This window comes from Corvus cornix, chromosome 28 (assembly GCF_000738735.6).
Source record: "Corvus cornix cornix isolate S_Up_H32 chromosome 28, ASM73873v5, whole genome shotgun sequence".
NCBI classification, from domain to species: Eukaryota; Metazoa; Chordata; class Aves; order Passeriformes; family Corvidae; genus Corvus; species Corvus cornix.
In genome coordinates this window covers 2,509,350-2,522,581 of record NC_046356.1, presented here as the reverse complement: position 1 = coordinate 2,522,581, position 13,232 = coordinate 2,509,350, and the positions used below count along the sequence as shown (strand labels likewise).

General features: G+C 51.0%; 2 protein-coding genes across 2 annotated transcripts in view; one reads left to right on the top strand and one right to left on the bottom strand.

The window, feature by feature from the left end:
- Positions 1–613: 613 nt before the first annotated feature.
- On the top strand, positions 614–3,463 carry F2RL3 (F2R like thrombin or trypsin receptor 3). The gene is made up of 2 exons (XM_019293191.2): positions 614–843; positions 1,528–3,463. The coding sequence occupies exons 1-2, from the start codon at positions 756–758 to the stop codon at positions 2,595–2,597; spliced, it is 1,158 nt and encodes a 385-aa protein (XP_019148736.2). The 5' UTR covers positions 614–755; the 3' UTR covers positions 2,598–3,463.
- Positions 3,464–3,535: 72 nt separating this feature from the next.
- Positions 3,536–13,232, bottom strand: part of CPAMD8 (C3 and PZP like alpha-2-macroglobulin domain containing 8) — a 54,629-nt gene continuing 44,932 nt past the window's right edge. The window contains 3 exon segments of the mRNA XM_039566106.1: positions 3,536–7,332; positions 7,983–8,178; positions 13,002–13,076. Coding sequence (XP_039422040.1) covers position 7,332; positions 7,983–8,178; positions 13,002–13,076 — 272 coding nt within the window. The 3' untranslated portion in view covers positions 3,536–7,331.

Sequence of the window (13,232 nt, the reverse complement as noted above, 5' to 3'; positions counted from 1 at the left end):
AGCTTCAAGCCAGAGGACTTTTAACCATCCTCTGCAGTAAAATCAAGAAGGTGCAGGAGCTTCATCCCCTGTTTAACCAGGAAGATGGAGCAGGAATAAAAGAGCCGAACTCCAAAGGGCCCAGCCTGATCTGGAGGCTGCAAGGCTGACACAAAAACCTTCCATTGCCAGAACGCGAGTCTGCAGGAGCCCCATGTAATCCCTGGGAGATCTGTGTGGTCTGCAGCTCTGATATCTGGGATATCTTCCTGTTTGTAGTACCAGAAAGTGTTGTGACTCAGGGTTTGGGAAAAGACCTCGGATCACCCACAGAGCCACTTGGGTCTCTGTAGTGGAAGGACGCTCGGCGCTCCCATGGGCAGAGGTGCATGGGTTCTGTTTATGTCCAAAATGCATCAAACCCGACCACATTTGTCATTTCCAGGAATATTCCGGAGCAGGAAGGAGACCCAGATGAGTCACTTGAGCCACCATCTCGCTCTGAGGATGAAGTGCAGCCCTGAAACACTTTGGGTCTGGATAAACAAGCCCCTCCCAGTCCCACATTCTGACGCTGGGCTTGTCCAGCCTGAGCTCGGGCAGCCCACGCTCGTGCCAGTGGTGACAGCCCCTCCATTCCCTCATCCTGCCCAGGATAAGCCCCGTTGCTTCCGAGAGTTAAGGACCAGCAGGAGGAAATGCGTAAGCAGGGTCACTGATGCTGCAGTTCCCACACAGCTCTGGCACTGCAGTGGGGCACTGGACCCTGCGCTGGGATGGGGACCCTCGGGAACAGGCGGCTGCCACACAGGCTCCTGCTCTGCTGTGCCTTCTGGGGACTCTGCCTGGCCTTGGACTACGATGGTGAGTGCGTGCCTTTGGGTGCAAAGCTGCTGCTTGTTGAAGTACTGGGTATTTGGGACCTTTGTAAGATCCCTGAAAACTCCTTTTTTTAATGAGTTCACATGGGAGGATGCTCTGATTGAACTTGGTGTGGGCTCCAGTTGAAGCAGGAGCTTGACAGAGGTGATACAGCAGAGAAAGAAGCTGGGGTGGAAGAAACTAGAAAGAGAAAGGAAAAATAGAGGAGCAGTAAACCAGAAAGGACTTGAAAGCCAAATTTTTAGCTAATTATACTCCCAGAGCCATGACTTTACACTGGAGTGGCTCCAGACCTTCGGATTGTTGTGAGAGCCAGGCAGAGGAGTTGCTTCCTGGCTTCCCAAGCCTGCTCATGGCTGTACAGGGGAATTGTTCTCTGGCTTCCCAGGCCTGCTGATGGCTGTGGAGCATCACAGTCCATTGTGAGCTGCGAGAAACCACAGGGAATCGGGTATATTCTCAGAAAGGTGGCTGAGGGTGGCTCCTGCACACCTAATTCTGCCAGACAGCTTTTTCTGCCCATCACACAAGAGCCTTTCCAGAACACTGCCAGTTGCAGGGACCCCAGCAGAAAACAGCGAGCAGCCTTTGGGGTGAGCTGGGCGTGCAGCCTCCAGTCGCCAGCCTGCTCTGCTGAGTGAGTAACGGGCTGCCTTCCTCTCCCAGATTACTCTCAGAACAGCACCAATGAACAGGCCACCACCCCAGAGGTCACCCCGTGTCCCCGAGCCATCCCGGGGCACCAGGCCACGGTGAACAATGTCACCTACCTGCTGATCCCCGAGGCCACGCGAGCCCAGCTGGGCAGCGCCGTCACCGTCCGGCTCATCCCCTGCCTCTACAGCCTGGTGCTCCTGCTGGGGCTGCCGGCCAACGGGCTGGCCCTGTGGGTGCTGGCCACCAGGGCCGAGCGCCTCACCTCCACCGTGTTCCTGATGAACCTGGCGGCCGCCGACCTGCTGCTCATCTCCGTGCTGCCCTTCAAGATCTCCTACTATTTCCTGGGCAACCACTGGCCCTTCGGGGAAGGGCTGTGCCGCCTCACCACGGCTTTCTTCTACGGGAACATGTACTGCTCCGTGCTGCTGCTCACCTGCATCAGCGTCGACCGCTACCTGGCCGTGGTTCACCCCTTCTCGTCCCGCGCTTTCCGCACTCCCACCTTGGCTGCCGGCACCTGCGCTGCCGTCTGGCTCTGTGCTGCTGCCCTCACGCTGCCCCTGACCCTGCAGCGGCAGTCGTACCCCCTGCTCGGGGCAGGCCTCACGCTGTGCCACGATGTCCTGCCCCGGCACGAGGACGATGGGTTCTACTTCTATTACTTCGTGGTGCTGATCGCCTGCGCCTTCCTGCTGCCGCTGCTGCTGCTGGTGCTGAGCTCGGGCGCGGTGCTGCGCGTCCTCCTGCGCGGGGGCAGCCGCTACTCCCACGCCGTGAAGCTCACGGCCCTCGTGGTGCTCACCCTCGTGGTTTTCTACACCCCCAGCAACGTCCTGCTGCTGGTTCACTACTCCAGCCCCTGCTCCAGGCTGCACGGCCGCCTGTACCTCAGCTACATGGTGAGCCTGGCCCTCAGCACCTGCAACAGCTGCGCCGACCCCTTCGTCTACTACTACGTGTCTGAGGATTTCCGCGAGAAGGTGAGGAGGAGAGTCTTCAGGAGCAGCAAAAAAACCACCACTTCCCTAAAGACCTCCAAGGAAACGCTGCCTCGTTCCAAACATTCACTGGCGTGAGCCTCCAGCCCGGCTCGCTGCTCCCAGGGCACTCGTAACACACAGTGGGGATAAGATGAAGGCGAGACTGGAATTCCACAAGTTTCACCCACAGCAGCATTTCCCAGGAGCTGAGTGCTTTTCCCTGTCTGCACAGGCATAAGGCTGAATAAACCCAAGCTGTGGGATTCTTTGCCCAGACAAGATGCTGAGTGCTGGACACATCCATCCTTTGCTGGGACACTGCCTGCAGCTTCTCAGCTGGCCACACACCACCAGGGATGCTCCTACCCATACATCTGGGTCTGGTGTTCCTAATCTGACTACTCTCTGCCTGCTAGTCCTGCTCCTGACTTGCTCACTGTCCTTAAGTGCATATTCCCTTCCCCTAAAACTGAAAAAAAAATAGACATTGCAACCCCAAATCTCTAAATGTTTCAAAAGATACTCTCCTGAACTAAACCAGTCTGTCAAGAGAGTGCGGAGCACTGGCTTGTGTAGCAGAAACATTCTTGGCTTGATTTGCATGCAACCCCCCAGTAATGTCAGTCCATTGTTGGTAAAACGTGCAAAAATCCCATTCACTCATCCTTGTATTTGCAAATCCGCCTTGGCATCCGTAATTTCTTTGAGGCAAAGGTTGTATTAACGGATTTTGTAAAAAAATGATGTCTCATGAAGGAAAATAGTAAAGTAGGAATGGAGCAAACCCTCTGGTACTCCACACTTCCTTGGTGTAATGTCACCCACAACCAAAAGCTGTCTCTGATCAAACAGGTGCTCAGGTTTGCTGCAAATCTGACAAAATGCAGCCAGCTCCTCTCTCAGACACAACTGTGGCACGGCCCTGTGAGCAGCCAGGTAGAAAATGAGCAATAAACCTCTTTAGAGCTCCTTAATTCTTTAGTTTTCCCAGCATAGGCCTGACAGCCTAAAGCGTGAATAAGAGGCAGAGAGAATTGTCTTAAAATCAGTTTTTAATAAAATATTTATCAGAATCTAAAACAAACACTTTTCTGGACTCAGACTTGCTAAGATGTGTGTGAACAAACCAACAGCTGGTCAGAGAGCTGTTTGTGTGTACCTGTGTGTGCGGGGGCAAAAGGCGGGTGAAACACAAAGCCGGGCTCTGGGCACTCAGTCAGAAACAGCAGGGACTAAAAAAACCCAAACCCCAACCCAGGCTGGTAGAGGTTTTCTAAATGGTTGCTCTATTCACAATAATGAAAACCAGGTTATTGTGCATTAAATGTCAACTGTCAGTGTGAGCAAAGCAAGTGCTGGTGTGTCGGGGATGTTCTTCAAGCAAGCTGAACATTCTTCTGGTATTTGCCTTCTACTAAGGCTGATTAAGAAGGAGGGGAAGAGGCAAGACCACACAGGACAAGAGAGAACAAGAGGAGCTATTGCTTTAAAATAAATACCATGGTAATGATTACTCTGCATAATGTACAGTTACAAATATATAAATATTCATTTCCTTGAAAGGATTGCAAGCATCAATCACTGATAACTAGCACTGCTGCAGCTATTCAGTCACACAACTCGATGGAAGAAGCAATTTCTGTGTCTTACAAACCCACTGGCACTTTTCTCCTTTTGCAATGAGGGACCGCCAGGAAAAGGAAAGGAGAAGCCTCTCTCTGACAGAGGGAGGCGAATGTCTCTAAGCCAGGAACAACCCAAAGCAGCAGCAGCTGCTGCTGGCCTTGCTGGCTTTGGCTTTCCAGCACCCAGCTGGTCTTTTCCTAGGTGGAAAAAAAAAATAAAATCAATCCTTCTCTCTAAACTGACTGGGCTGAGGTGCACAAAGCAGGAGCCTGAGATGTCCTTGTGCTCCCAGGGACAGGAAGGAGACTGACCAGCTTCAGAGCCAGAACTGGGCCAAAGCCTCTGAATGGTTTTGAGTCTGTACAGCTGTGCTGTGTCCAGTGGTGCTCAGGGATCCAGTTCTAAAGTCTCTGTATTCCAAGCAGGATGTTGAAGAGTGGAGGAAAAACAATCTATGATTTTTTTTTAACCTAGATAAGAATTAATGACGGTTGCAAGAAACATGAACAGCAAATGTGGGACAGGGCAAAGCTCTGGACCCTCAGCTGGGGTGGAGAAGAGAGCAGAGACCTGCTCCTTTATCCCTGTGATAGGGGGGAAAAGGGCAACCACAGTGGTGTAACTGCAAGTTCCTTGATTCAGTTCCTTAAATAAAATTACCTTTTTTCTCTTTAGCTGCAAAGAGGAGCTGGTTTGGTGTAGCAAGAGTGGGGGGAGGCAGAGACTGCCAAGAGCAGATGGACTGGAAGTGCCAAGGCTGGGAAGAAGCACTGGAGGTGAAGTCAGGATCCAGAAATCCTGTCACATCACCTCCCACTGCCCTGCTCTGTCTGGCTCTGAGGGCACTGAGGCTGCTCTGCCTTTGCCTTCTGAAGGTCCAGGGCTCTCGGGCTTTACTTTGAACTGTGAAACAGGAGCCATACTCCTCTGCCTCAAGCACTGGCATAGAGACCCCTCAGACAAGGCCCTGATTGATGGGCTGGCACCACCAGCAGGAATTATTTACCTGGCAGCAACAGGGGGATGTCTGCATCTGGAATTAGGACATTACATGTCCCAGAGCCTGGGGAAAGTGAAGAAAGACAGGTTTAATTCTTGGCTGGAACTCCCCACCCTCACCTCCTCATCCCCAGGGGGAGGTCTGAGTGCCCAAGGATCTGTGAGAGGACCAAGCAATACAAAATGACTTCAAATATCTCTCCAGAAGCATTCAATGGGTACACAATGGGTGAGAGAGGGCAAGAAAGCAAAGCCAGAAAGGGACTGAGGACCAGAGACTGAGGAGTCCAGAACACAGGTCCCATCTCCTGGATGAAGCCAGTCACACAAACATTATCAGGGTGACCAAATGCCTCATTCTCCCAACTCACAGCACTAAACAGCTGCAGCCTGAACCAGCCAACAGCAGGGTTTGTATTGTGCAGTTTTGAGTTTAAGAAAAGGGGAAAAAAAAAAAAAATCTTGTTGCAGCTCACACTAGGCCTGTTATTTACCCAGGGAAAAATATTGACTCAGTCCTGTGTGTGTACACAATAGCCAGTGCCTGCCAGGACAGTTGCTTACAGGAGGCAGAATTTAGTTTAAAGGCATTTATTTACCTGCCAGGCAGGAATGCAGCTGCCAGGGTGAGCACAGGATCTGCCCCTGCACACCCCCGACACGGGGCAGAACCCTCAGCCCACGGCAGGATCCTGGGAGCAGAGCTGGGAGCAGCCACGAGGGAAGGCTGGCAAAGCTGCCAACGAGGCAGTTCTGAAATTTCTGGGAACTTCAAGACCCAGACCTTCATCATGTCAACTACATTCTGCAAATGTCTGGCCCCAGACAAAAAGGACTGGAATCTACACATGCCCAACCTCTGGGGTACCTCCTGGTTTGTCCCCATGTGGACATTTTTCTGGAATAAACTTGCCTTTATTCTGGAATGGAATGTCTATACTGGGATATATTCTTGTCATGGTTCCTGTGTAAACAAGCCTTAAAAATGAATGGAGCTGGGCTTTTTTTTTCTGTTTCCATTCACCAATAAACACCCTCAAAAGGAGTTTCCACCCTGCTCTGGGTCCTGGTAACAATAGAAGTGGGAAGATAAAATATTAACACTATTTTGCAAGAGGCAATTGCATGTAACTCCTCCAAAGAGAACAATGCTGCTCCAGGCAGGAAGGAAAGCTCAAAAATCTTGGCTCCTGCACTTCTGGAAACACAAAGCTTTTCTTTTTAGTTTTGCCACGTTGCTTGGGGCAGGTCAGACCAAGGGAGTCCAGCCTGTGACACCAGGGATTGGTACTGGCCAGCAGAGCCAGGGCCTGGGCAGGGAGTACCAGGACCAGAACACACTGTACTGGATCCCAGTGGGAGCAGAATAAAAAGGATTGGTGAACTCAGGCAAACATTTCAAAGGGCTGTGCCTTGGCCAGGTTCATTTTCAGGCCGGGGTTTGGGGAGGAAAGGGGCTGAGAAGGCTGCAAGCAGCTCCTGTCAGCACGTAGTGCAACACAAAGAGGGCTCCCCCACCTCATCCTTGCCACTGCTGGGGCTGCAAACGCCCACCTGAGGCCTGCAGACAGCAGCAGACACAAAGCCTTTCAGCCCTGGCAGTAGATTTCAGTTTTCTCATGTAAAATATACCTCCCAACAGCTTCTCTGAATGTGGAGCCACAGGGAAGTGTCTCTCTCATGGGTGCAGCAGATTGATGGGCTGGGGAAGATGAGTAGCCTCTTGCTATGTCATAATTGGCAAAACACACTGACTTTTATTATTATAATTTGAGCAAAAAACTTCTCAGCCATCTTTCCTCAAACAGCAGTTCAGCTAAGCACAAGGCCTGAACTTAGCTTCTAAGTGTAGCTAGGAAATGGCATTTGCAGAATATCCTGATAGCAGAGAAAGCACTTGGAAATGCTCTATGGGTTTGAATTCCAGCCCCTATTTTTCTCACCTAGAGGGCACAGCATATTGGTCTCCCATCACTGGAAGGGCTCCAAAGAGGATGCACAGAAGGCAGGAAAATGGACAGAAAAATAACGCTGAGTGTCCCCCTTAGAGCTCCAGATCTGCCCCGTGGGGCAGCAAAGCCTACAGTTCTGAGGGCATCAGGAAGTAGTCATCATTCGGGTTCTGTTCTGCAGCAGGTCGTCTGGAGGAACAAACTCATACAGGAGTCGATTCTGAGCCTCTTCTCTTTACTTAAATTACGTATTTCTGTTGGAAAGAGAACACAGGGAAGAAAAGTCACCTTGCTGTGATGTACCTTTGTGAGACATCACTGAGCCTGGGCAGGGAAAAGCTGAAAAGGTCACAGAGTTGGAAGGGACCCTCAGGGATCATCAGTGCAGCCCCTGGCCCTGCACAGACACCCCAACAACCCCAGCCTGGGCATCCCTGAGAGCGCTGTCCAAACGCTCCTGCAGCTCTGGCAGCCTCGGGGCCGGGCCCATTCCCTGGGGAGCCTGGGCAGTGCCCAGCAGCCTCGGGGGGAAGAACCTTTCCCTGAGCTCCATGCCCAGCCCTGACCCAGCTCCAGCCGTTCCCTGGGCTCCTGTCCCTGTCCCAGAGCAGAGCTCAGCCCCTGCCCCTCCGCCTCCCCTCGGGAGGAGCTGCAGCCCCCAGGAGCCTCCCCTCAGTCTCCTCTGTTCCAGCTGAACGAGCCAAGTGAAAGGGCCACTTGTTCCACTGGGCATGAAGCCACTAAGGTCACAAAGCCTTTTACAGCTGCCCCACCAAGATCCCATTCCCGGTGATCGTAAACAGTTGTAAAAACACCCCTTTTTGGGGAACTGAACACCCTTGACCCAGCACAAGGACACCACAGGCTGGCTCCAAGCAGATCCCTGACCCCACTGTGGGCTCACCATTCCACCGTGGTGGCCGCTCCCTGGCTCCTGTCCCCTTCCCGGAAGGTGCTGGCCGTGGTCAGCTCTGCCCCCACCTCGAACACGTCGGCCTCTGCGGCGAAGGCGTCGGGGTCGTACTCGTAGGAGTAGTAGGACAGGTCTGTGTGCAGGGGGGGCCCCTCCTCGGCTGTGGGGGGAACCAGAGCTGCAGGAGCTGCATTTCAGCATCGCCACAGAGCAGGGCAAGGGCAGGAGAAGGAAGGGATTTTAGTCAGGGAGGCCGGACACGAGGGAAGGAGGCTGCAGGTGTCGGCTTGGATTCACAGGGGAGGGGAGAAGCTGCTGCAAAAGCAGAGTTTTCAGTTTCCCAGTCTGACATCTGGGCACTGGAGTAAAAGGAAAGAGGGGGAACGAAAAGAGGGGTAAAAGAGAAACAAGGAGGAAAAGGGAAAACAAGGGGGGAAGCAAAAAAGGGTGGGAAAAGGAGGAGACAGGGGAAAGAGGAAGAAACAAGGGGGGAAGGGAAATAAACAGAGGGAAAGGGCCATGCAGTTTGAAAAAAATCTCGAAGTCTCCCTTTCCAGCATGGAATTAACTGAGGTGCTGAAGTTCAGACCCACCACCCTGAGGGCTGCACACAGTGAGGTAAAAGTGTCATGCAGAGGGCAGATGGCACAGGGGAGTCACTCTGCACCCTGAAAATCTGTCCTCTGACCGAGTTCAAACTGGGCACCTCAGGTAAGGAGAGCCCCATCCGTACGGGGACGTGTTCTGTGTGCCCTCAGCTGAGCATCATTTCATAAAACAAGTCACAAAGCTGGAGGGAGACCCTGAGGGAACGGCTCACTGGGTGACTGATCAGTGGATGCAGCCAAATTTCTTTTCAGCCCAACAAGGGTGAAGATTTTGAGGCCAGGAGCCCACAGCAGAGCCATTCACTGCAGCCTGAATGAGGAGCTGAGGTGCATCTGCCCCAGCACAGTCACACACCACTGAAACTTCCACCACTTTGTGTAGGGACAGACCCAGCGCAAGCAGGAGCAGGAATTTCTCCTCTTCCCACTCACTCCAGGCTGTGCTGACACCGGCAGGTCCCTCTCACAGCACACACCCCACTCACACCAGGCTGTGCTGGGCTGCTGCTCCCTGTCCAGAGGGTGAAACCGCAGGACAGAACTTCTAGGAACAGCGGTAGATCCGTGTTTCCTAAACTGCTCCTTGATCCAGCTCAGCTGTCCATCCTTCCTGTTTGCTCTCTGTGTACACTGCTCTAATCCAAACCAAAGCAAGCACTGAGGCAGAATTATTGCAGGGAGGAAAAGTCCCCCTCCCGCCCAAAGCTGGCTTTAGTTAAAGAGAACACTCATCAAGGCCTTTGAAAATGTTTGTTCTCTAGAAATAAAATATCTGAAGGATCTTCCCTGTTGCCTCCCACATCCTCCCAGCAATGGGCAGGGGAGGCAGGCTCTGTTCACTCCTTCTTGGCCTCCTCCCTGGGAGAACCTGCCAGATCATGAGCTCCCTCTATGAATGGGTGATTGCTGTCCACCAGGGATGGAATGAACAGGACAGGCCTGACTCTTCCCAGGAATTGAGCACTGGAGTCACAGCAAAGAGCTCAGGCCGACGTTTCCTGCTGCACACAAACCACTCCCCCAGCCCCAAATGTTTGTGCCCAGGCCAATGTTTGCTGAGCAGTGATGGGGGGAGAGGAAAAATGGCCCTGTGCCAGTTCAATCAATCCTGAAAGAGCAGCAGCCCTGTGGGGAACATGCCAGCCAGGGAATTTTGGGGATGACTCCACCTGCAAGCAGAGCCCAGGCTGATGTTCCTGGTAGGAGCTGGTGTGGGTGATGGCGTTTAATTTAAAAAACAAAACAAAACAAAACACCACCAATTCCACAATTCCACCTAGAATTTTCTTCCAGTTCCAGCCATGGGCCCTTCTAGTTGCTGGAGCAAAACTGTGCAGAGGACACGGCTGTGGGGAGAGGGCTGGGGGCCAGAGAGCTGAGCCTGGGGGGGCTTCCTGCTCACAGCAGCACTGATACCCCCAGTAGTGCTGCCTCACACACTTGGACATTGTTTTCCACCAAATCCATGCAGAATCACATCACTGTGATGTCAACATAGTGTCCTCCAACATTGGTGGCTGTACCTTGGCTGTGCTTTGAGTGCCTTTGGCAGAGGAGATTGAGGCAGTTTCAGAGAGTTAATGATCTGTGGAAGCAATCAAAGCACCACATCATCAGAGAGGTGCTATCAGAGCTATTGGGGATCCCACAGGCTCTGAAATCCACCCAGATCCTTGCGGCCAAGAGTGACAATGATCTCAGGAAAGCCACAGTCAGAAATTTAGTGAGATTTTGATACTCAAGATAATAACTCAGCTCCTCCTCCAGGGTTGTCAATCCAAACAAAGACTGCGGCAGGCTGTGAAGGCACAGGAGCGCAGCTTCAATGCTGAGCCAGAGCTGGGTCCATGCTACTCATCAAAATCCTGGTCCACCCTTTTGAAACTCAGTAATTCACCTGTGAGAAGGAATAGCTGAGGAAGGGGATTAACACAGGAGTTATTTCAGCTGAGTCCTGTCACCCTGCAAGCTTCCCTCTCAATCACGAGGAGCTACAGGTGCAAAGAGGATCCCACCCATCCGTACAAAAAAAGGCTGCAGTTTTAGGGTCAAACCTCAGCCACTCTGCCTCGCTGCAGGCTTTGGGAAGGCATCTTAAAATGTTCTGACAACAGCAACAACATTGCATCTGGATCCTTCAGGGTTCTTTTCCTGTTCAATTGCTCACCTTGAACAGCTGGAGTTTATTCCAGCAAACCCACTGGCATGTGTGGAACTTCACTGTGGGTCTGCATGTGCCAGAGGGAGCCCCGACACATCCTGAAATTCCTACTGATTGCTGGGAGGCAGCTGCTTGTTCCCACTGCTGGGTAACAGGGACAAGACCTCAATTAAAGCATCCTTCAGCCCAAGCTGAGCTGCACAAGTCTCATGGCAAACACAGGGGGCTTCCAGACAACACAAACACCACGAGCTTCTCTGAGAACGTGGCATTTCCTGCAGGTTAACACACCCAGGTGGTTTTACACCAACCTGCCCTAAGCTTGATTTGGCTCCTGGAGTTTTGCATCCTTTTAGGAAATCACAGATTTAGGCACGGCTCAGCAGAGCCCTCGCTGGAGCGCCTGAGCCGACTTAACCCGATCACATGCTCCAGCAGCACCGAGCCCAGGAGAGCGTGTGTGAGGAGGGGCTCATTCATCTGCTGCACTTTGATTCATGTCCCGTGTGCTTGACCCGAGAGGAGCCCGAAGGATTAATGAAAATCACATGCTGGGCCCTTTTCCTGGTGCAGGATTTAGTCAGTTTTATTCCTGAATGCTCACTCTGCCATGGCTGCTCCCAGCTCAGCATCTTCCTGCCCAAAAATTTGGGCACTCCCAGATCCCAAGACAAAGCCAGCTCTAAGTGCTCCTGCTTTGAAGAGCACCCTTATGGCACTTGGGGGTTTGTCCATCTAAAATCTGCGTAACAATGCCACACAAAATGATCAGGTTTTCCCCTTTTGCTCCTTCTGAGCCAGTGCTTTTTCTGTCCATTCAGAACAGAAACCCCAGGGGGATTTTCCTTTGACTTTAACATAGATAATTTCAGAAATTCTGTTCTGAACATTTTTTGGATTGTGAGTTGCCATCAAATTCCATAATTTTTTCCCTCCAGGTAATCATATTTTCACTATCACATTTCTATTTGAAAATAACGTAAATGGCAGCCCCATTTTGTCGACCTCGGTACGGCCTCGCCTTCCAGCAGTGCCCAAACGGAACAGGTTGGGAATGCTGCTTGAAAGGGTTCAGATTGCAGAGTTTCCATGCTGAGCACATGGTGTGTGCATGGAATAAAAGGCAACAAGATATAGATACAGATATATTCACAATAAGTCCAGGAATAAAAAAGGGATGGGAAATAGTAGAGACATTAAACACTAAGACTGAATGACCTATAGAAACTGTCATAATGGGATATCCACAGTGTTTGTACACCTTGAGAAGAGAACTGTCCCTCAGCTGCTGTCCAGAAAGGAAAGAACAGGATGGTGTCTCATGCTGGACATGTGTTAGTCTGACTCTGGGGCACAAGGAGGACATGAGGAGGCACAGAGGCTTCTCCTGAAGAATTAAACTGGTTTTACCGATTTGTTGGGAGAGTTGGTGGCCGGGGGAAAATTAATGACTGGAAAGCAGCCAGGAAAAATCTAGCCCAGTTTATTTACTAGAAACAGCATGAAACAAGCTATTCTATTGACCCTCCACTGCTTCTTGGTGAGATTCATTGTGAGCCATGAGCCAGTTCGACGTGAGTCTTGGAAAAAAGTGCATGAACATAAGCACCAAATAAAATGAGCAGCCAAATTCCTGGCTACTCCATCTACTGACCTTAATATTTTTGTTCACTAAGGCCCTTTATTCCAAACAGCAGCTCTGAGAGAACCAAGACTGCCAGCTCCATTTTTGCACAGAACTTCAGGGACAAAGTTAATCCACCTGGATTCGAGTCCTTGCAGTGGTTTGGGCTGTTGTCACGTCCTGCTCAGTTGTTTGTTGGAACACATTACATCAGCCTGGTTTGAAATGGGATCTTCCCAGCTTAACAGTGGAAGAAAAGATCACAGTGTGTTGTTCAAACACAGCAAGGCTGAGAAAATAGGAGGGTTGGTTACCCATTCCCACAAGCAATTATCTAAATCTTGCAGGTGCTGAACTGAGAAGGATTCTTTCAAGATTTCCTGAAAGGAAAAGGGCTAGGAGAGCTGTCTGCTACTGACTAGTTCTCATCCTCAGTTTCCTTGACTTCTTCATTTTTTTTCTGATTTCTGAATATTCTATCTTTTCTATTAGATGGAAAAATTCAGCATCTTTGCTTAAAATGTGCTTGAGAGCCACCTGTACTTTTACAGGGATAGGAGAAGCTTTAACCTTGCTAAAGAAAAAGCCTTTGGATAAATACAGAAATATTGCATTACCTGCTGGAGTCTGGGGAACACTGGGCTGCTCAGCTGTGTGGGAGTGTGTGTCCCTTTCTTCTGGCAAATTCTTGGCTGCAAATATAAAGAAAAAGAAACTCATTGGTCACATAATTTGTTAATGCATCTCTAGGAAACATTTGCCTTTCCAGAAGTGGCATACTCAGTTCCCTGAGCCATTATACTACACACCTTGAAAGCCCATGCAGGATCTCCAAAGAATGCTACATT

What these genes read in the sequence shown, in the direction of transcription:
- F2RL3 (XM_019293191.2), top strand. Translation starts at nt 756, where the DNA reads ATGGGGACCCTCGGGAACAGGCGGCTGCCACACAGGCTCCTGCTCTGC. An exon ending in CCTGGCCTTGGACTACGATG is followed by an intron (nt 844 to 1,527) that starts GTGAGTGCGTGC and finishes TTCCTCTCCCAG; the next exon opens with ATTACTCTCAGAACAGCACC.